The 22,785-nt window shown below is 43.9% G+C and overlaps 2 protein-coding genes across 4 annotated transcripts in view; both read right to left on the bottom strand.

Moving 5' to 3' along the window:
* LOC137368886 (complement component C9-like) overlaps positions 1–843 on the bottom strand; it is an 82,224-nt gene extending 81,381 nt beyond the window's left edge. The window contains exon 1 of the mRNA XM_068029125.1: positions 720–843. Coding sequence (XP_067885226.1) covers positions 720–805 — 86 coding nt within the window. The 5' untranslated portion in view covers positions 806–843. The remainder of the gene's footprint in view (positions 1–719) is intronic.
* A 15,634-nt stretch (positions 844–16,477) lies between these two features.
* The window catches only part of dab2 (DAB adaptor protein 2), a 45,187-nt gene continuing 38,879 nt past the window's right edge, over positions 16,478–22,785 (bottom strand). For all 3 annotated transcript variants that reach the window (XM_068029122.1, XM_068029121.1, XM_068029123.1), the window contains 4 exons: positions 22,105–22,740; positions 21,258–21,346; positions 19,754–19,831; positions 16,478–18,043 (listed from right to left, as the gene is read on the bottom strand). In XM_068029122.1, coding sequence (XP_067885223.1) covers positions 19,769–19,831; positions 21,258–21,346; positions 22,105–22,740 — 788 coding nt within the window. In that variant the 3' untranslated portion in view covers positions 16,478–18,043; positions 19,754–19,768. The remainder of the gene's footprint in view (positions 18,044–19,753; positions 19,832–21,257; positions 21,347–22,104; positions 22,741–22,785) is intronic.

Raw genomic sequence — 22,785 nt, 5'->3', positions numbered from 1 at the left:
AACTCTTGTTCCCTTTCACTGTTGGAACAAACTCCATGTGGCTTTTTGTAACGAGGAGTGAGGGAATGGGTCAGCGAGCAATCGGACTGTGATTGTTCGCGATCTTCCACACAATGCACATTGCACTTCCAGGTTGGATACGATTCGATTCTTATATTGACCACTTTTGAAGGGTGCGTGTAAAAGCAGTTGGTGCGCGTGAAGCCAATTCCCTCCCTCCATCTCTCAGCTGTTGCTCAGTGGGTAGCATTCATGTCTGTGTCAGAAGGGTGCAAATCCCATTCCAGACTCCTGAGCAGATAATCCAGGCTGATCCTACCAGTACCCTACTGAGGGAGTGCTGCACTGTCAGAGGCGTGGATGAGACATTAAACTGAGGCACTGTCTGCCCTTTCAGGTGGATGTAAATGATCCCATGGCACTATTTTCAAAGAGCAGGGGGGAGTTCTCCCCGGTGTCCTGGCCAGAATTTATCCCTCAATCAACATTACAAAAACAGGTTATCTGGTCATTATCACATTGCTGTTACTGGGAGCTTGCTGTGCACAAATCTGTTGCTGGGTTTTCTACATTCCAACAGTGACAACATTTAAAAATACCTAATTGGCTGTGAAGCACCTTGGAATATCCTACGGCCATGAACAACTCTTGTTTAAAATCTGGCAACACAAGTTTGAGAAGTCCACATCCAATGGCAGTTATTATGTACACATCCTTACCTTCCCTTACCCTCCAAGCCAGGCAAAAGTGCCACAGAGAACAGTAAAACATAGAGGGGCCCAATGGCAGGAGTTCTAGTCATCATCTCTCAAGCTGTGCTGCTGCTGGGTTGCAACATACTAAGATCCCATAGAGCAAGAGGGCTAAATAGCACATGTCTGTCAATCATTGACAGGACAACCCAGCTCTCACTGCTGTCATTAACTCATTGTATGTCTGTACAGCTGACATCAAGACAAATATGGGCTTCTGTTGAGGAGCAACAGGAATCGGATACAAGGCCTCTCCTGACAATTTGAGACAAGAGTAAGGCATGAGACGGGGAGTCTGTGGGAATGTTTTCTCCCAAAGACTAAATGAGATGTGGAACAGATTACCAGGAAAGGACACTGAAGGGAAAAGTCTGAATGGGGTCAAGAGACCAGATGTGTTTCTGGAGAGAAAGGGATCCAAGAAGGTGGGCTTTGAGAGTTATGAAGAGAGGCTAGGTAGGGCTAAGGGATGTGGCAAAGGTAGGGTAGGTGCAGTTGAGAGTTATAGGGAGGAAGGGTAGAGGGATATGAAGTGAAGGTGTGTATGTGGGATTGGGATATATGGGAGAAGCAGGGTAGGTGGGGTTGAGGGATATGGACAGGTGGGTAGGTGGGGTTGAGGGATATGGAGAGTTGGGTAGATGCAGTTGAGGGTTATGGGGAGGTGGTAGGTGGGTTAAGAGATATGGACAGGTGGGTAGGTGGGGTTGAGGGATATGGAGAGTTGGGTAGGCTGGGTTGAGGGATATGGAGAGGTGGGTAGATGCAGTTGAGAGTTATGGGGAGGTGGTAGGTGGGTTAAGAGATATGGACAGGTGGGTAGGTGGGGTTGAGGGATATGGAGAGTTGGGTAGATGCAGTTGAGGGTTATGGGGAGGTGGTAGGTGGGTTAAGAGATATGGACAGGTGGGTAGGTGGGGTTGAGGGATATGGAGAGTTGGGTAGGCTGGGTTGAGGGATATGGAGAGGTGGGTAGATGCAGTTGAGAGTTATGGGGAGGTGGGGAGCCTGGATTATCTGCTCAGGAGTCTGGAATGGGATTTGCACCCTTCTGACACAGACATGAATGCTACCCACTGAGCAACAGCTGAGAGATGGAGGGAGGGAATTTGCTTCACATGCACCAACTGCTTTTACACGCACCCTTCAAAAGTGGTCAATATAAGAATCGAATCGTAATCAACCTGGAAGTGGAATGTGCATTGTGTGGAAGATCGTGAACAATCACAGTTGAGGGATATGGAGAAGTGGGTAGATGCAGTTGAGGGATATGGAGAGGTGGGTATAGGGATATGGGCGAAGGTGAGATTCAGGATATGATGAGGTGGGTAGGTGGGACTGAGGGATTTGAGGAGAAGATGGATTGGTGGAGTTGAGGGATATGGAGAGAAATTTAGTGTGCGAGCTTGAAGAATGTGATGAGAAGATGAGGACACAATAGTCATTAGAGACAGGGCCACTGATGATTTTCCCATTACAACTCTGGGGCACTAAGCACAATTCTGGTCACCCCCTCTGAGCTGCCCCCCAACCTCTCCCTAGCTAACTGGGCATAGAGCAGGAACTGAAGCTGGGACCATTCACTGAGCCATGGGGTGGCTGGACGAGTGATGGGTTAATGGTGATTTGTGCATTACACTTGAGTGCATGTAGGAGTTAAAAATAACACATGAAACAGTGATCTGTTCAATCAGAGAAATATCTGATTGGGATCCAGGTTTGGAATAACCACCATTGAGAGCTGAGTTGTAAAGAGGTGAGAATGGGTTTGAGTGATAATAAAGATCTGCTTAAATCAGAGAGATTGATGAGCAAAAGCCTTGGCAAGGTGTTTGAGCTACTTGCAGTTAAATCAGAGAAAAACAAGGAAGTTATGTTAGAGAAGTGGCAAGTAACATTTGCACCACACAAGTGCCAGGCTTAGACCATCTCCAACAAAAACTCTAACAGGACTTGACAGGGTAGATGCAGGAAGGATGTTCCCGATGGTGGGGGAGTCCAGAACCAGGGGTCATAGTCCTTAAAGGTTTACCCCGTATCCTTTGACTGAGATGAGGAGAAATTTCTTCACCAGAGAGTGGTGAGCCTGTGGAATTCGCTACCACAGAAAGTAGTTGAAGCAAAAACATTGTAAGTTTTCAAGAAGGAGTTAGATACAGCTCTTGGGGTGAAAGGGATCAAAGATATGGGGGGAAAGCGGGAACAGGTTACTGAGTTGGATAATCAGCCATGATCTTAATGAATGGTGGAGCAGGCTCGAAGGGCCGAATGGCCTACTCCTGCTCCTATTTTCTATGTTTCTAAGAAAGAATCTAACCATCTCCCCTTGACATTCAATGGCATTATGATCACTGAAATCCCCACTATCAACATCCTGGGGATTACCATTGACCAGAAAGTGAACAGCCACACAAATATAAGAGCAGGTCAGAGGCTGTGAATTCTGCAGCGAGCGACTCATCTCCTGACTCCACAAAGCCTGTCCACCATCTATAAGGCACAGGTAAGGAGTGTGATGGAATACTCTCCACTATCCTGGATGAGTGTGGCTTCAACAACACTCAAGAAGCTCAACACCATCCAGGACAAAGCAGCCCGCTTGATTGGCACCCCATCCACAAACATTCACTCCCTCCACCACCGACGCACAGTGGCAGCAGTGTGTACCATCTACAAGATGCACAGCAGCAACTCACAAAAGCTCCTTCGACAGCACCTTCCAAACCCGCAACCTCTACCACCTAGAAGGACAAGGGCAGCAGATACATGGGAACACCACCACCTGCAAGTTCCCCTCCAAGTCACACACCACCCTGACTTGGAACTATATCGCCGTTCCTTCACTGTCGCTGGGTCAAAATCCTGGAACTCCAGTTAGCGGGCCAGCTGCTCCTAGTCTCAGCAGTGCCACTGGGAACGGTGGCCACTGCTCGGACTACACCCATCAGCCAGAAGAGCAAGACGAAGGACAGCCCCGGAAAAAAGGTAAGCCTTTAGGGCCATGCTGGGGATAATCGGCCGGACCCCAGCGAGGCAAGGGGGGGGCGGTCAGTTGGGGGGGTGGGGAGGAGTGTTGTGCATTGGGGGCAGTTGGGGCTTTGGGGGTGGACCTCTGTGGGGCACAGGGTGCTCGATCAGGAGAAGCCCCCAACAGCCCGCAAGAAGGTTTTACCAGGTGGGCTTTTTGAGGCCTCAGCCACCCGCCTGCCAAGGGTAAAATACCCGCGACAGTGGGATTAGGCCCTTAAGAAAACACAACACTTTTGTCAATTACCTTAAATTTATATCCACTGGTTACCGACCCTCCTGCCACTGGAAACTGTTCCTTCCTTATTTATCCTTAAAACCATTCACGACTTCTACCCATTAACCTTCTCTGCTCTAAGCAGAACAACACCAGCTTCTCCAGTCACTCACCATAAATGAAGGTCCTCATTTCCGATCCCATTCTGGTAAAATCTCCTCCGTACCAGCCCAAGGCATCAACATCCTAAAGTGTGGTGTCCAGAATTGAACATAATGGCCGGAGTTTTATGCTGCTGAATCAAGTGGGCTGGTGGTGGTTGGGGGATTGGGGTGGGGGGGGGCGTAAAATTGAGTGAGAAGCAGCCTTCAGTGGCAGTTAATTTAGCCACTTAAGGGCCTTGATTGGCCTGGGGCAGGCGGGCCGTTTCTTGCCATTACTGCCCCACGCAAAATTGCAATGCGGGCAGGAGGAGATTCCTTTATAGAGGGTAGTAGAGGCATGACATTGTAACATGAATATCTATAATGTCTGGTCCGTTTGCTGATCAGCCGCAGACTGAGGATGAGACTCAGTCACATGGTATGTTACATCATTTCCTCTCTAGTAATGTGTATTGAAAATGTAACCACTGCTCCACTGAGCGTACTGAGCTTGTATGACCTTGGCTGTGGACAGATCCGTGTTACTTCAGCAGGCTACCACATACCTTCCGTGGGATGCTGAGCTCTTACTTGCTGTCCTCTCCTTAGACCTGACAATTCTTTACCTGCTTCCCTGTCATGCACATCTTTCATCCTCCCTTATTTTTCCAAAAATGCCTCTCTCACTTCTGGAAGGGTTGAGTGATGAAAGTGAGGTAGGTTTGTACAAACGATAGTTCCACCAGTGAGGGTATCATTTGTACAAACCTACCTCGCTCAGAGGAGTGACTCTGAAGTGAAGCATAGCAATCTGTAGATCCTGCTTAGCTTTCCTACACTGTTGAATTAGTGATTTCACCATACAATCCAGAGAGAGAAACGTTGGCCTTGGTGTTTGGAATTATGTGTTTTCACACATACCTATTCGGGAAGAGGTTTGTGGTAGAAACAGACCACAAACTGCTCGAGATGATTTGGAAGAAGCCATTGACCATCACACTGCCGAGATTACATCGCCTGTTGGTAAAAATACAGGGTTACGAATGTGCCATGTGGTGCCCACCTGGCAATCTGATGGCTATGTCCGACACACTAAGCAGGTTACAACGTCGATTTGTTAGATGTGGAGCTGGACGATGTACTCCATGTGGATCCGATGAACTTGGTGCAGCAGAAATGTCAACAATTGCAGGTTGAGACAGCGAAGGATCCAACACTACAGCTTCTTTGGGACGCGATCATACAAGGATGGCCAGACTTGATTCAGCCTTCATCTGGCCTCACCATAACAGGATTTCATTTTAAACACATCGTTTTTTTTAGCTCCCCCTTAGTGAATCCTGGTTCACTAACTTCCAATTATAACGTAAAGAAACTAAATCGATTCTGTCTTTGACCGCTCTAGGACATTCTCTCTCTCCAGCGCTGTAATATTCTCCTTAATCAATACAGTCACCCCCTCCTCCTTTCTTTCCTTCCCTATTATTACAGTTTTACTTGCCCTATCTTTTCTGAACACCTTGTATCCAGGAATATTTAGTAAATACCCAGTCCTGCTCTTTTATGAGTCAGGTCTCCTTTATTGCCATGTCATCCTATTCCACCTGGCTATCTATGCCTGCAGCTCACCAACCTTATTGGAGATGGTGGCATAGTGGTAATATCACTGAACTAGTAATTCAGAGTGCCAGGCTAATGCCCTGGTGACATGAGTTCAAATCCCGTTATGGCAGCTGGTGGAATTTGAATTTAATGAATTAATCTGATATGGTTTAGCAAGCCACTCAGTTGTCAAGGGCAATTAGGAATGGGCAACAACCCATGACTGAATAAAAAAAAATAAAATCTGGAAAGCTAGTCTCAGTACTGGTGCCATGAAACTATCTCTTCCAATGTGGGAATCTTGTGGACAACACTCGAGTGCTTTGCTCAACCTTCTTGGACCTCTTGTCTCTAGTAGAATGTTTGTAACGTCCAGGATGACTAGTTCTGTTTACACTCTATCACGATGGATCCTAACCATGGAATGGCTGATCCGTTCTGTGCAGACAATTTTACAGCGGTTGGTTTCCCCATGGCCTTCCATTTGTTTGGGTATATCTCTTGTAGAATCCACAGAGGGAGGATGTTTGCACTCTCCCTGTATCTCTCTTGGCTAATAATGAGCGATTGCCAACTTTTTGTGGACAGGGCGATCTGGATCGTGGCAAAAACAACAGATGGTGCAATGACATCGATGTGTTCTGTGATATGGACGGTATGGAAAGTGTGCTCACCTCATCTTGCATCGACTTTCTCTTATTGCTACTGTCTGCTACCTCTGTATGCTTTTCCTGCTGAATCTGCTCTGGTTTTATTGCTGAATGTACTGTTTGTGGTCCAATGGAATCTATGCACAACTTCTTGCAGCTCCTTCAGTCTTTGGCATTGTCTCGGCCAGTGACTCTTCATGCTGCATGCTTTGCAGAACTTAAAGAATGTTTGGTGCACGGAGAAGCCCACATCTCTTTCACAGCTTCCCAAGCTTGGATAGTCTCGTCAGTGTTTAGTTTAGTTTAGTTTAGAGATACAGCACTGAAACAGGCCCTTCGGCCCACCGAGTCTGTGCCGACCATCAACCACCCATTTATACTAATCCTACACTAATTCCATATTCCTACCACATCCCCACCTGTCCCTATATTTCCCTACCACCTACCTATACTAGGGGCAATTTATAATGGCCAATTTACCTACCAACCTGCAAGTCTTTGGCATGTGGGAGGAAACCGGAGCACCCACGCAAACACAGGGAGAACTTGCAAACTCCACACAGGCAGTACCCAGAATTGAACCCGGGTCACTGGAGCTGTGAGGCTGCGGTGCTAACCACTGCGCCACTGTGCCGCCCTCAAGGTGCTCACCGTCAAGGTGGTACACCGACCTTGGAGACTCTGTCAGCCGCAATGATGGCTTCGTATTTGCGTCCGTCCTTAAGTGGTTCATCACTACTGCAACCTTTGGGTTTATCTGGCAGGCCTTTCTGAAATGCATCGATTGTTGTGGATGCAATCACCACCTCGGCGATTCTTTCTGCTAGCTCGGTGTCTGAAAAGTCGCAGTATGCACCCTTTTCCCTGCACCTACTATTAAAGTGGTCAATGGACTCATGGGATTGCTGACAAAATGCCAGAAACTTGAATCTATGGATGTGAAAATTAATTTGGACTCTTAACTGGTCTTCGAGCATTGTCCAGATATTTTTGGATTCCTTTGGTCCTCTTCTGTGAGCCCAGATATATTTAGCCAGTGTAGGCCTTTGTTTCCAACTCCAATAAGGATTTTGATAGCCTGCTTATCTGGCTCAGAGACTCCCAGGTCAACGAACCAAAGCTCTGTTCGAACAGCCTGAGCTCTGATAATAAATCGGCTGCTTTCCAATTGATGCTCGGAAATGTTGCAGTCACATTTCCAGTCATTCAGGACTTCCCTGCTGCATTCTATGTTTTGAAACAATGTCTCTGTTGTTCTGCTGCTCAGGGCCTGAATGCTACAGTCACTGTAGACGCTGCAGTTCCTCAGCTTGTCTTATTGCTGAAGCACTAATGAAGATGGGTGGTGCAGTTGTCGCTTTTGTGCACTTTTTCCCGACTCCGCCCACAAAGTTCAGTTGTGGGGGGATTACACCAGCCCGTAATGGCGACGCAGACTTTTCCAGACTCTCACTTTCGTTTTCGCCATCAATTTTCTTGACCCTTTTGGGCCTGGTTTCAACGCCACTTCCAATTTCCCTTGCTTGCAATCAATCCGACTGATCATGCTCCCGTAACTCACCTGCCCTAGCTGAGCATTGCCTGCTGCTACACCTTTCAACATGGTTTCAATTTTTAAAACTTACACAACTCGCTGCATAGCGGTCTTTGGTTTATACAGCACACATTCTTTGTCAACTGAACGGGATTTAACCCTGAAATTGGGTATTGCTTCCCAGCTTCTCCAATACTGATGGCATCGCACTGTACTTGCTGAACTTAGATTGAGAATCTTCTGAAACAAGAAGCTTTTATGTTGTCTGATACAATATAAAGGAGATGCATGGAGTTGAGATAGTTGAAGATCTCAAACAGGTTTATAAAACAGCCAACTATATACAGTAGAGCTATCTATTTACAGGTCTTGTCTCTTGCTACATTTGCAGTGAGAGACTGGCATGTAGTCACATGACTATGTCCTATCCTAATATCGCCTAATGTGGTTCGATGTCAAACTTTGTTTGGTAATACCACAGTGAGGTGCCTTGGTGTGTATTGGTACTGTATAAAATGCAAGTTGTTTTCCCTTGGTTATCATAATCTGAGATGTAGATTGTGAGGGAAATCTAAGGAGTCTAACATCACGCCATTAGGCTGGTCGTGTCTGTGCCAGCTCTCTGCAAGAGCAACTCAGGTAGTCCCACGCCCCTGCCTTTTCCCTGCCACCCTGTAAATTTTTCCTCTTCAAATAAATACCCAATCCTCTTTTGGAAGCCCTGATTGAATCTGCCTCTATCACACGGTCAGGTAGAGCATTCCTGATCCAAACCACTCACTGCTTATTTGTAGCAAGTGCTATAATCACTTGGTTCATGGCTTGTATTAGCTTTCTAGAGGCAACTTTTAATTTAGGAATTCATTTTTTTTTAAATACAAGACAAATGAAAACACCTAGTTTGAGAATTTGGCAACCAAACCTAAGGGAGTTACAAATCAAAGGGTGGCCCATGTTTATTTAGGAAGGTCATGGGAAGTGCAAAGACCCTAAACAATGGGAACCTCTATGAAGACAGTGCCTGCAGCTGCCTCAATCAGGGGTTTAAATTGTTCTGGGAAATTGTATGAATAAAGATGATTTAGAGTTGGAAATTTGTTTATATTGCTATCTAGGACATCCCACATGTACCACACTGCTTTGCAGTTAGATGATGCAAGGAGATATCTTTGGTCAGGTGTTTTTTGTTTGACCTGTGTGCTTGCTGACAGACAAGGAGTTGCCTTTTGGAAAGCTGTTGGCTTAGAAGCAGCTGGGCTCAGGAGCAGAGAGGCCATCAGGAACCAGGGGCATCGCTGTTTTGAGGCAGGCCTGCACTCAAGCTGGGAAGTCCAAATTTGGGAGATGTTATACCTCAGAAGACCGCTGAGAAATTTAGGAAATTGAAGTGAATTCCTAAGAAATGTGATACAATTTGAATTGGTCCCAGGGGAAGTAAACCAAACTGCCAAGATCCTGTAGCATAGAGGGGAAGTCTTGGGGTGAAAGAACAGTCAAACAGGAGGGTTCTCTTGAGATTGAGTTTAAAGTATACATCTTGTTCGGTTAAGCTTTTAAGTTTAAAATGCGTTTCCAAATTGTAATGTTAGTAACTTTTGCTTTACCTCTTGTAAAATTTTATTTAAAATGTGAAATAGAGCATAATTCTTAACTGGGAATTCAACTTTCTCTTTTCAAAAGAAAAATGGTCCGTAACTGGATTGTAACACAAGAAAAATGGATTAAGTGGTCAATTACAATTTAAGGGGTGGGAACATTTCAGGTAGAGGCTCAAAGTATGAAAAAATTCTTTGAAACTTAGAGCCTCAAGTCATTGCAAACCATCAACAGCAATCAGTGCACAGAAAAGGCTAAGAAAACATCAGAAATGAAAGAAATGGAATCTCGAAGGCTCTGCTACTCTGCCAAAATCATCCGTTACTCCTAAATCATTCTGGAAAATGGAAGATAATCCCAAGATTTTTCTTCACTCCCCTGACCACTCCCTCCACCTCAAGTGTAAGGATCTCAAAGATAAGTTACTTAGTTTATACAGAAATAGAATATAAAAGCAAAGACAAGGGGGTGGGGGGGGAGGAAAAAAACAAAAAGTGCTGGAAATACTCAGCAGGTCTGGCTGCATCTGTGGAGAGAGAAACAGGGTTAATGTTTCCAGGTCAGTGACCTTTCATCAGAACTTAACTCTCCACAGCTGCTGCCAGACCTACTGAGTATTTCCAGCACCTGCAGTATTTAGCTTTTATTTTAAGGAAAAGGAACATGTCCAGGTGTTGTGTTTTTTGAATTAAACAAAGCATGGTGGGGGACAACGGTTCCCTGGTACATTCTCCATGAACATACCTCTGCCAGAGTTGACCTGCCAATCAGTACCCTTTTCGCATGCAGTATAAGTTATGTTTGGAATTTGGCATTCTAGTGTCCGTCCTGATGAATGCAAGACAAAAAGCTTCAAAGCATGCCACTTTTTCAACAATACTCAAATCATTTTAAAAGGGAGTTGGACATGTACTGGAGGATGAGGAACTTCGTGTTATAGAAAAAAAGTGGGGATCTAGGATTAAGCATGACCTCTTTCAGTGGTAGCACAGGCATGACAGGACAAACAGCCTCCTTCTGTGCTGTAAATTTAAACAATTTATAAGTGATAGACCATCTATTCAGCTGTCACATTCCTTGCCCTCAAACAATGCTACCTCACACCCCCTCAAAAGGTCAAGGTCAACCTAGCTCGACCATCTGATAATCATATGATGTGATGGAGTTGATTACTAATCCTATGTGGCGTGTCTTCAAGACATTTGAATTGTTGTTTACATCAATAGTGTTTAAGAATTTCGTTTTTCTAATTAAACAGCTAATTTATTGATCTAAGGATACCTGGTTTGCTTAGCCTCATTCGGGGGTACAATTTGGCTGGGTCTCTAATTTGGAAAGTTTAAAATATGTTAGGTGATCTGGAAAGACGGAATTGAATTAACAATGTGTTTCTCCCACCATAATTGGAATCATATTTTCTTCAATCGGATGCTTTGACTGGGGTGGTCGGTCGTAACAGTAAGTTGAATTTCTATCTGAAATAATCAAAGCTATGTTCATCAGCTTCAGAAGAGCCTGTTTTATAGAGTGACTACTTACTCAAATAGGCTCTAGAGATTAATTTTGGATTTACCCCATTTAAAGCAGAGGCTACACCTTCTGATTTGGTTCTGGGCCGGGTGAAATAGCTAGTCATGGTAGACATCTCCCTCTAGGACCCAGCAAACTGCAATCACTGCACACCCCTCAACCTCCTCTTCCAGCTCCATCAACCCTGCTATCCTGTTTTTATTTGTGGGGGTGGGGGGTAGAAAGTGAATCTTTGACTATCCTGCTCCCATCAGTGTTTCCAGTTCTATGTGGACTCATTACTCTGCCATTAACTCTCTCTCGACTAATGCTTTGTCTTTCATCACTAGCATCAACACTGCCTTTGACCCATGACAGCTTTGCTACTTAAATCTCTCCTGCCCTATCACACACCTTCCCTTTTGTTCTCTTCCCCACCAACCCCCACCCCCTTCACTTGCCTAAAACCTAATTCCTTTCTAACCTTTGCCAGTTCTGATGAAAGATCACAGACCTGACATGTTAACTGTTCTTAAGGAAAGTGTTGGAAATATTCAGGTCAGGCAAGGAGAAGCAAAGAGGCATTGTTGGATCTATAATGTTACTTTTAAAGAGGAAATAGTTCCAGTACAGTTGAGGTACATTTCCATGAGGGGGAAAAGGTAGGACAAAGAGCCAGAAGTCCCTGGATGACAGTGTAAGATGAAGCAGAAAAAATGGTTCATATGTACAGGCTGAATATAGAAGGTTCAGAGGGGAAGAGGAAAAAAATGGAGCATACAAGAGACTGGCAGTTAACAAAAAGGAATTCAAGTCTTCTCTAATCAAATAGTAAAAAGGGTGGTTTAAAAAAAAAGAGTGGGGCCCATTAGAGATTTAAAGGGGGATTTACACATATGGAGACAAGGGCATGGCTGAGGTACAAACTGAGTACTTTGCTGCCCAAATCAAAGTGAAAGAGGAGGTAGTTGAGACACTGAATGGGCTAAAAATTGATCGAGGTATTAGAAAGGCTGGCTGTACTTAAAGTTGATAAGTCACCAGGACCAGATGAGATGCATCTCAGGATACAGAATGAAGGGTGGAAATTAGAGACATTGGCCATAATCTCTTACATTGGGTGGGAGGGGTGCAGGTAGGGTGGTACCAGAGGGCTGGAGAATTGCAAATGTTAACACTTTTTCTGAACAAGGGTTATAAGGATGAGCCCAGCAACTACAGCCCAGTCAATTTAATTCCAGCAGTAGGAAAGCTTCCAGAAATAATTCAGGACAAAATTGTCACTGGGACAAATGTGAATTAATTAAGGGAAGTCAGCAAAGATTTGTTAAAGACATCAAGTTTTTTTTTCCCCATGAGGGAAGAGGATTGATGAGTTATGCAGTTGATGTGGTGGGGTGTATACTGATTTTGTGGGATATCCCAGGGGTCAGTGTTAGGGCCCCTGCTTTTATCTATATGAATGACCGAGCAGAGCAGAATTCCAAAATTTGCACATGGCAACTCTGAAGTATTGTGAACTGAGGATAGTGAGACTTCAAGAGGATAAACAGGTTAGTGGAATGGGTGGCCACGTGGAAGATGAAGTTAATGCAGAGAATGGTGAAGCAGTTCATTTTGGCAGGAACAAGGAGAGGCAATATAAAAACAAAGGGCAAAATTCTAAAGAGGGGTGCAGGAGCAGAGGGACCAGGGGTATGTGTACATATCATTGAAGGTGGCAGGACAGGTTGAGAAAGCAGTTAAAGCACACAGGATCCTGGGTTTTATAAGTAGGGACGCAGTACAAAAGCAAAGAAGTTACAATAAACCTGTATAAAACACTGACTCGACCTCAACTGAATGGAGTGAATTGATTCAAACCCATTGTCACTGCTGAGCTGCTAGACAAGAATTTATTCATGGTAGTAGCTGTGAAAAGATGGGAAATTAAATAGATATAAAATATAATTCTTTCTGAGCCATTACTTTTGCCCAATTCTGGACATCACACTGAGGTGAAGGCATTAGAGAGGGTGCAGAAAAGATTAATAAATTCCTCATCCCTGGAAACACACATGGATAGATTGAACAGTAGTTTAAAAGATTTGATTGAAGTATCAAAAATCAGGGTGTCCAGACTAGGTAGATAGGGAGAAACTGTTCCCATTGGCAGAAGGATTCAGAACCAAAAAGGACACTTTCTTTTAAAAAAAGGTGATTGGCAAAAGCAGCAAAAAAGGAGACATGAGGAAAACCTTTACAGTGAGTGGTTAGATGTGGAATGCACGGAATATAGTGGAGGCACATTCAATTGAGGCCTTCAAAAAGAGAATTGGATAGTTTTTGAAAAAAAATTTACAGGGCTACATGGAAAAGCAGAGAGCGAGAGCTGGAATAATATCTCAAAACAGAGATGGAGGGCCTTTGCCCCACACAATACATGGGCAGTTACTAAATCACTTGCTTGTAAACATGGCCTGAACAGCCTCTTGTGCTGTAACTACTCTGCCCTCAAAAAAGCTAATCCAATTGCTAGTTCCATAGTTCAACAACTTTGCTTTTTAATGCAAATTCAGATTGAGATTTTAATCTTCCCAGAAACAAATCAGGTTAAATATTTACTGAAAAAGGTTTACCTATTAAAGCCTTGCTTTCAATGTTTGACTCGTCAGTCAACCTAGCTACAATATTTGAAAAGTCTGACCTTGAGCAGTTCAGGCTAGGGTAAGGGGTATGTTTGGGGGTGAGGGGGGTGGAGAATAGGAACAGAGAAAGGGGATGAGGAGATTCTAGCCACAGTACTCCCAATATTGGAAATATTGATTCCTGGTTAGATACCAGTCTGGGTTAGTGGATGAACTGTTACATTTAGTTTTATTAACCCCACCCCTCAAATCTAGAGGGTATGAAATGCCATGGGACAGCCAGACAGCCCTTGTGCATCACACAGCAAATCACTACAGATGGGTTTGTAACTGGTGTTACAAAAAAAACTTCAACTGAAGGGCCTAAAAATTGGAATGCACCCATCTGAAGCATGTCTCAAAAAAGAGGCCTGTAGGATTTACAAGCAGCTGCCAAGAGAAACGTGCCTCAATTAGCAGCAAGTGAAGATTTGCCCATTTACACATTAGCTTTGAAAAAGGACATGGCAGATTAAACATCAGTAAATGATTAAATTCTAATCCAGAAGGCTGTAAAGTACCAGAAATCAGAAAGACAAGTTACTGCTCCTTGTTTCACATACAAGGCTGAAGACAGGCAGGAGTGGGAGAGAATTAAAGTAGTAAGTGACTGGCAGCTCAGTCACATTAAACACCTTCAGTTCACGAGCAATTTTCCCAATCTATTTGGCATTTGAATGTAGGAGACTGCATTGTGAGTAGTGAATACAGTACACTGAATTGTTTTGTTGCCACTTACTTAGAAAGTGGTTTGGACACTGGTAGAGTAGGAAGGGAGGGGCAGAATATCCACCCCTCCAATCTCCACATTTGGTGGATGATCCATCATTTCCACCATCTCCATTGCAATGCCACAGAATCGCCTGCCAGCATTCTGAAGGGGCTGTTTGCTGTAAAAGCTTCAGTCACATCTCCCCTCCAATCAAGTACAGGAGATCAGAACACTTGCCCTTTCACACCACCCATGGACCCAAATACTACTGCCAGGCTATCGAATGACTACAGCCCAAGAGGCTATTATTCAGCCCAAGAGGCTATTATTCAGCCCATTCTGTGCCAGCTGAGCTAGTCCCACTCACCTGCTTATTCTCCATAGCCTTGCAAATTCAGCTATCAGAGTTCCCTTTTGAAAGGGATGATCAAACAGGCCTCCACTGCTCACTGCATTCCAGATCATAACCACTCATTTTAAAAAGTTCTCATGTCTTTGGTTTTTGCAAATCACCTTAAATCGGTCTTCTGCTAAAGGGAGTTACTGGTGATCTGTCCAGAGACCTTGTGATTTTGAAAATGCTTTTGAATTTTCAATCCAAGGACCCCAGCTTCTCCAACCTACCCCCATAACCAAAACCCTTCATCCTTAGAAGCACTCATCTTTTCTGATCTGTCCCCAATGCCTTCAAATCCTTCCTAAAGTGCATGGATTTGGACAACACTCCTGTTGCAGCCAAGCCAGTGTTTTACACATGTCCTGGTGTTTGTACTCTTAGTGATTTATAAAGCCTAGGAGCCCATGTGCCTTTTTAAAAGGCTCAATAGGGATGAGCAATATGAGCAACACCCATATTCCATAAATAAAACAAAACTGCCCTGCCACCTAGAATGATTTGTAAACCTTTAATCCCTGGTCATTCTAGTCCTGTCCCCTCTAGAATTGTACCTATTATACCTTACCAAAATGAATCACTTCAAATTTCAGCATTAAATTCAGGTGAAAGTGATTTACTCGTACTATTAGTGTTTGATGTTTGTGCAGTTTCCTCTGCTTTGTCTGAAAACCTGTTTAGTACTTCAGTGGGAGTGAGCACTTCCAGTGCTTGCCATTTTAATTTTCCAGCTCACTTTATTCATTCATTGGATGTGGGCACCACTGGCTAGGCCAGCATTTATTGCCCATCCCTAATTGCCCCAAGTGGCAATGCCTCCTGCACTGATAATAATGACTCAATGGATGCTGTTACTCAAGCTTGCAATTAGGCATTTTACAGCCTTCCAGATTGGATCAGTGTGTATGGTCTGAAATTGAACTCACCCAGTTAGCAACTGCTAGGAATTGCTACTTCTGCCATTTGCACCTCCCAGACCCACCTGGTTTTACTTGTCCCATTACCATTCTTTTTGGTCATGGAATCTTTCCCCCACATCTATTTGCTTAAATCATTACCTCAACCTTTTCCAGTTCTGATACTGGGCCACTGGTCTTATAGGGTAGGCAGTGGCATCACTGGACTAGTAACCCAGGGTATTTGAGGACATGGGTTTGAATCCCACCACAGCAGAAGGTGGAATTTGAATTTAATAAATCTGGAATTAAAAAAAAAAAAGTAGTCTAATGATGGCCATGAAACCATTGTCGATTGTTGTAAAAACCCATCTGGTTCACTAATGCCCCTTTAGGGAAGGAAATCTGCTGTCCTTACCTGGCCTGGTCTACATGTGACTCCAGACCCACAGCAATGTGGTCAACTTACATGCCCTCTGAAATGGCCTGGCAAGCCACTCCGTTCTACCTAACCGCTACAAAGTCAATAAAACTGAAACTGGATAGACCACCTGGCATCGAACAGCATTGTTAGTGTACCTACCCCACATGGACTGCAGTGGTTCAAGGCAGCAGCTCACCACCTTAAGGGCAATTAGGGATGGGTAATAAATGCTGGCATAGCCAGTGATGCCCACATCCCATGAATGAATATGAAAAAGTGCTGAACCAAGCAAATTCAGAGACTGATACTGATAATGTCAAAAGGGACTGTAAGTAATTGGTATTGAATGAAAAAGTTTGAATGATGCATTAATACTTTTATTAAAAGACCACAGTACAGAGATTACATTTATAATAGTTACAGCTATATATAAACAATCTACATTTCCAGTTTATTGAGCTAAAGATATTTGGACAGGCACAGACCAAGGGGGCTGGCAAGATTAGCTAGAGGGCCTGCACTGGCTGCCAGAATGTTTTGCTGGTGAATTCATTGACAAGGAAAGGGGTTGTTCAAACAATTGAGATGATCATGAAATCAGTAACAAGTCTGCACCTTTAAACAAACAGGTGGACTGACTGTAACTGGGAGATCTATGTTTATTGAAGTGGGGGACAATACATTTGCAATGCATCAATGCCCATCTACAGGTAGGGATGATGGTGCTACCTCCCATTTAGGTGAATGGTCAGGCCAGAGTGAGGTGTATGCTTGGGTTTAAAGTTCACAAGGTGCAAGGACTAGACTATTGTAAGAGCTACCAAAGCCACAGTATAGTTGTGTTGGGCATGCTCAAGTGTGAATTATATAAAACATTTAAAAACACATTTAGTGCAGTCAGGCTACATCCCAAGTGGCTGATTGCCATGTGAGATGTAAGTGTATTTGGAAGGATATTTAACTGGTACATCAGCAATATTACTCCCACTGAAGTAATAAACAGAAATGTGTTAGAGATGACTTTGCAAGAGCCAATAAGGTTTATCCCAGTTATGATAGTAGTGAGGATACAAAGCCAAGTATTTAGAACATTCCCATTTATAAAAAAAGGAATTAATTTGTCTTAGAAATGTTCATTACCTCACTGCCAAATCTTCCTTTTGAAAAAAAAGTTTAAAATACAAAATGTGCAAAATTAGCATTTCTTGGTTTCAAAAGGTTGTGTTTTCTCCCCCAAGTTTCCAATTGTTCAAGTTTTGCAATTCTAGAATGTGTTGGCACATTTGAAGATACTCCCAAACAGCCATTCCAGAGACTGCATGCTAAATATCCATGGCAACATGTATTGCCAATCACCATCCGGGTGAGAAGTCAATTGTTTGACATTTACAATTGGAGTCTTTACCCAATGTTGGGTTTCCTTCAACCTGAACTAGGACTCCTGATGTAGGTGTGACAGATACTGCTTAAGGCACTGAAGTTCCACAGATAATTGACTAACCCCATCAGGCACCTCACTTACAAAGCCAAAACAAACCAAGTCCACAGAATCAAAAGGTGCAGTCAAAATGCAGGACCATTACAATAGTCTGACTGGCAACAGGAATTAAACTCTTCCCAACAAACCCATTACTCAGATCATTTGAATTGGCTTCAAATTTGCCAAAGCAAAAAAAAAGTTTGCTGGCTTGCAAATCAAATACATGCACCTTTTAATAAAAAGTAGATTTGGTTGCACAGATTTTTCTTCATGGTCACTAATAAACCACAGTCAATGCTAATCCACAGCAAGCCAGAAAACCTTCAGGTAAGAAGTCACTTCCATCATTTGTTCTGCAGGAAACTAGATTCACCTTCTGTTCTGTGTGCAAAGGCTGTTTATTCAGTGGTCAGAAAATCCAAAGGATCAAATTTGGGATGCCTGAGGGGAGAAGGAAAGGTTAATTTCTTAAACTTACATTGTCAGGTACCACAAAGCTCAATGACTCCACTAGTATGACAACCATCTACATATCCCCAGCTGTAAATATTGTCTGTACCCACTGGAATGGAGTTTGAGGCTCTCACCTGAATACCTTCACTGTTCAAGATTGGTCAGAGCCTTTGCACAAGTCTGAATTTCCTTTGAGAAGTCCAAGGTTGAGATTTGTGAATTTGATGCCAAAATAAAGGGAGTGGTGAATGGTTCCAGGGATACAGATTTTAGTTACAAGCTTAGGTTGGAAAAGCTGGGTTTGAGAGAATGAGGGGAGATTTAATAGAAGTGTACATAATTGACAGGTTACACAAGGAAAAACTGCTCATTAAATAATGGTACAAGGACTAGGGGACAGATTGAAAGGTTGGGGCAAAAAGATGCAGGGGTGGTAATTACTTGGAACTCACTGTCCACAAGGGTGGTGAAAACAAACAATGGCTTCAGGAGGAAGTCAGATGGCAAAGAAAAAAAAAAAAGAGAAAAAAAAAAAGAGAAAAAGGGAGAGAGGGAGAGACTTGAAGGGCTACAGGGATTAAGCCAGGGAGTGGGACAGAGTGCATAGCTTGGAGTGGCATGGACTTGATGGGCCAAATGGTTTCCTTCTGTGCAATAAATGACTTGAAATTTCAAGCACTTTTATTGGCCAGAATTTTAGAGTGGGCAGATGGGAGCTGGACTCAGATGTAAATGACTGCCGAACCTGCTTCCGCCCAGCCTGGGATCTGTTTTTTTTTTAAAATTTTATTTAAAAAAAAATCCCCAGGCTTTAATTGGCCTGAGGCGGGACTTCCACCCACTTGAGGGAGGTCCCTCCTGAGCTGCCTGCTAGTGGGCCAGCAGCTTAGTCTCAGCAGCACCATGGGAGCAGTGGGGAGGTGGGGCAGTCCTCAATTGGGTACCTTGTGCCCAATTGTCAGGGCCCCTTCTGGGGTGTGGAAAGGCCAGCAGCTATGGCTGGGCAGCCTTTCATGCCCACAACACACCTGCTTGCCATGGGAAATAAAATAACCCATGAGATGGGTGAGGGCCCTTAAGTAGCCACTTAAGGGTCTTAATTGGCCTTGGGCAGGCCACTTCTTACCACCCTCCCCCCCACTCTTAAACTTGGTCGGAGGTGGAATTGAGGTGGTCAGGCCTGCCGCTCAATTTTACACTGCCACCATCTGATCCGCTGGGGCAGCATAAAACTCCAGCCATTAGATAAAAGCGGCTTCCTTTACCCCAGACCTAAATGCACTATTCCAGTTGTGCTGTAGACTGGTGCCCAGATGGATTAAGATGTTCCTCCTCCATCACAAAAGGGATGTCATTCAGATTTCACATATTGCTGTTGTAGAATTGCCAGTTTCTTGGCAGTACAGAAAACCCAACTTTGCAGCCATTAGTTTTGGACAGTGGCTGCAGTGCCTTCGTTGTCACTGAAAGTAGTCATTAAAATCTGCAACAGTCAGGTATTACTAGCTTAGAAAGAAGGCTGAGATTGTGTTTGACTAGTTATTGCTAAGCACTTGTTGCTATGGAGTATTAGTCTTGTGCCTCACTAGGGCTATTAGGAACACTTGGGTCATGTTACAAGAGTTTGATTGATATGCAGTTAGACATACCCTTTCAGCAACCAATGTTACATTTAGGTGGAGAGTTAGATATACTTACAAACAGACAAGAATGTTACGCAAATGGGTTTCCAAAGGGATCACCAAATGGATCAGATGATTGTTGAGCAGGGACAACCTAAAAAAAAAAAAATAGTAGTTATATCAAGACCACCCAAATCCAATATGACTGCTGGAAAGATTGGTATTGTAGCTTAATTGTTTTGGAAACAATGTCATAGGCCCATGTTCATAGCCAGGCTCTCAATCAAACTGATCATGGCTGTGTTCATTGGTTTTACTATAGTCTAGAACTGCAGTACTTTTGGCTGTAACACTATAGGGAATGGTGTAGAGATGTTACTGGACAAGTAATCTAGAAACTCCAATGTTCTGGAGACAAGTTCAAATACATGACACCACAGCAATATTATTGACTCAATTGCTCAAATGGCAAGCCACCCCAGTTGCATCAAACTGCTACAGAAAAGTCGAACACAGTAGGTATATCTATACAATGGACTGCAGCAGCTCACTACCTTCAAGGGCAAAGAAAGATGGGCAACAAAACACTGGCCTTGCGAGCACTCATCCCATGAAACAAAGAATTTTAAGGATATATAGAGGAAGTGGGACTAAACAGATTGCTCTTTGTGATTTCATCAGTTAAAACGGCCTGTGTTGTACTTTTGTATGATTAAGGTAGTGTCTGTTTTATTGCAGAGTTAATGTTACAAGTGGAAGTGACCACAGTGGTTTCCAGGCAGTTGTGCCTTGCTGGTTTGAGCCAAGTACAGCAAGTGATTTACAACAATTGCCACAGGTTAATCACAGGCAGATGGCCAGATTTTCAGTCTCAGTCTGATGGGGGTGGGGTGGGTGCAAATTCCACCCAATAACTGGATTTAGGGAGTAGCAGAGGGAATTTATGCTTAGGCTGCTGGAGGCACAGCAAGAGGCCAGAATTGGATTGCAGGAGGCTAGGAGATAGGGATAAGCCAAGAGGAAATTTGAAATGGAGAATTTAAAACTGCTACTGCCACAGAGCCCATATGGGCTAGTGAACACAGGTGCAGTGTGAACAGGATTGGAGTGTTTTGGATAAGCTCAAGCATGCACACAAGGCTGGCCAGATCACTGGAATGATTGAGCCTAGACCCAACAGCTTTGACAGTTTCAGCAGATGGGTTGAGACAGGGGCAGAGATGGGAGATGAGGTGAAAGTAGGCAGTCTTTGTGCAATTGGACACTGAGCTTGGGTCAAATAGGACAAAGTTTCCGAATCTGGTTCAGCTTCAGACAGTGGCCAGCAAGTGGCTTTAGCTAGACATGGTACATTAGGTTAGATGGAGTTGCTGGGATTTCAGCCAGACAAGATGAGCCTCAAGACTTAAAATCAAGCCACTGGCTAGAATGAGAATCTCACTTGAGGAAAGCTGGACATTTTTAAAGGAACAGACAAATACAGACTCTGCCATGTGCTTCTATTGAGTGAATACCAGTTAATCCAATCATTCAAGATATTTGCAGAATAGCACAAGCCAATATCTACAGCTCATACTCACAGGTGTTGGAGGAGCAACAAATGGATCACCAACAGTTGGAAACACATTCTGCATTGGTGCACTTTGTATAGGAAGTGCTGTTGGGACTTCTATATTAAAAAAAAAAGTTAAAATTTGATTAATAGCATGCAAAGCAAGCCCAGATTTTGGCTGATCCCACAGCCTCAAGTGGATTAAAAACTTTAGATCCCTCCAGGTAAGCACTTAGCCCAGCTTCCATTGATACTTGCAGTTTGAGAAGCTGTCAGTAAACATAGAAGCCTACAACCCAAATTCCCTCTTGTGCATCTTGCAAAGCTAAGGATTTGAAGCAAATTCTTGAACACTCATTCCACCTGTAGAGTTAATCTCTAGCTGTATTTCCAGAACGGAACAGCCAGCCCTCAATTACTGCTTCTCTTGCCCTTTGATTTCAAAAAAAAAGCCACCATGCTATTGCCCTTCAACTACCTGGTCTTTACCATTTTTCCCCTCCCAAAGACTTTCCACAAATCTACTCCAGAAAGTAAGCAGAACCCCCCAGCACAGGGCAACTGCACTTGAAGATTATGACCAAGGAAATAACTAGCCAGAGTTACCATCACATCCCAGGACCTATTTGGAGTAACATTTAACTTGCCATTAGATTTCTACAGTTACAAGTAGAGAATGTTAAGCGTATATTTGATTTCCCTCAGCATTACAAGCAGACAGGAAGTGAGAAACAAAACATTAAAACATCTAGATAAATGGTAGCTAGAATTGAGCTAGAAGCACCACCCCAGAGAAAGTACATAAACCCCCAGGGTAAGCAATTCCTGTCAACCCTAGATTAAAGCCTCAAAACAAAAGTGTTACTGAAGATTACCATTTGTCACAACAGGAGAGATTTGATTGATGTCAAAGTCATCATGATCAGCCATTTCTTGGGCAACACCCACTTTACTAGTGAAATATTGGCCAAAAGCTCCAGATGTGCCAGGGACTGTAGATTGCTCACTCCTCCGAGCAGGAATAGCTGGGGGCTTGGCAATCTGGAAGTCTTTAAACAACTCTTTGACACTCTTCTTCTCTTTGTCTCCCAGTGGGTCCAAGGCGGTGAAAGCATTGCTTTGTGGCTTTACTGTGTCCTGTGGGCTGGCTTGAGGGGCAGGTCTTGGTGGTGGTGGAGGTGGAGACAATGCCACAGCAGATGTCAAACCTGCAATGGACTGCACTATTGGAAGTGAAGGTGCAAATGGATTGGATCCAAAAGGGTAGACTTGAACTGGCTGACCCCAGACACTGGGTGGTGCTAAAGTTGGTTGCCCCCAAGTGGAGGATGCAGGTGCAGCTCCAAATGGGGCTGGTTGGCTCCAGACTGCAGCAGGTTGACTACCAAAGACATTGGGTTGTCCAAAGGGAGGTTGTGGGCCCAGCATTGGCCTTGGAGGCATTGAACCAGGTGGAGTATGTACTGGAGGTTGCTGTCCCCATGGTGTAGCTTGAGAAGGTCCAGGCAAACCTAGAAAGATTTAAAAAGCACATAGTAGCTTACAGCTGATTTCTC

The sequence above is a fragment of the Heterodontus francisci genome, chromosome 4 (genome assembly GCF_036365525.1).
Source record: "Heterodontus francisci isolate sHetFra1 chromosome 4, sHetFra1.hap1, whole genome shotgun sequence".
Taxonomy (NCBI): Eukaryota; Metazoa; Chordata; class Chondrichthyes; order Heterodontiformes; family Heterodontidae; genus Heterodontus; species Heterodontus francisci.
The sequence above is the reverse complement of the archived record's forward strand: the minus strand, read 5'-3'. Positions and strand labels throughout refer to the sequence as shown.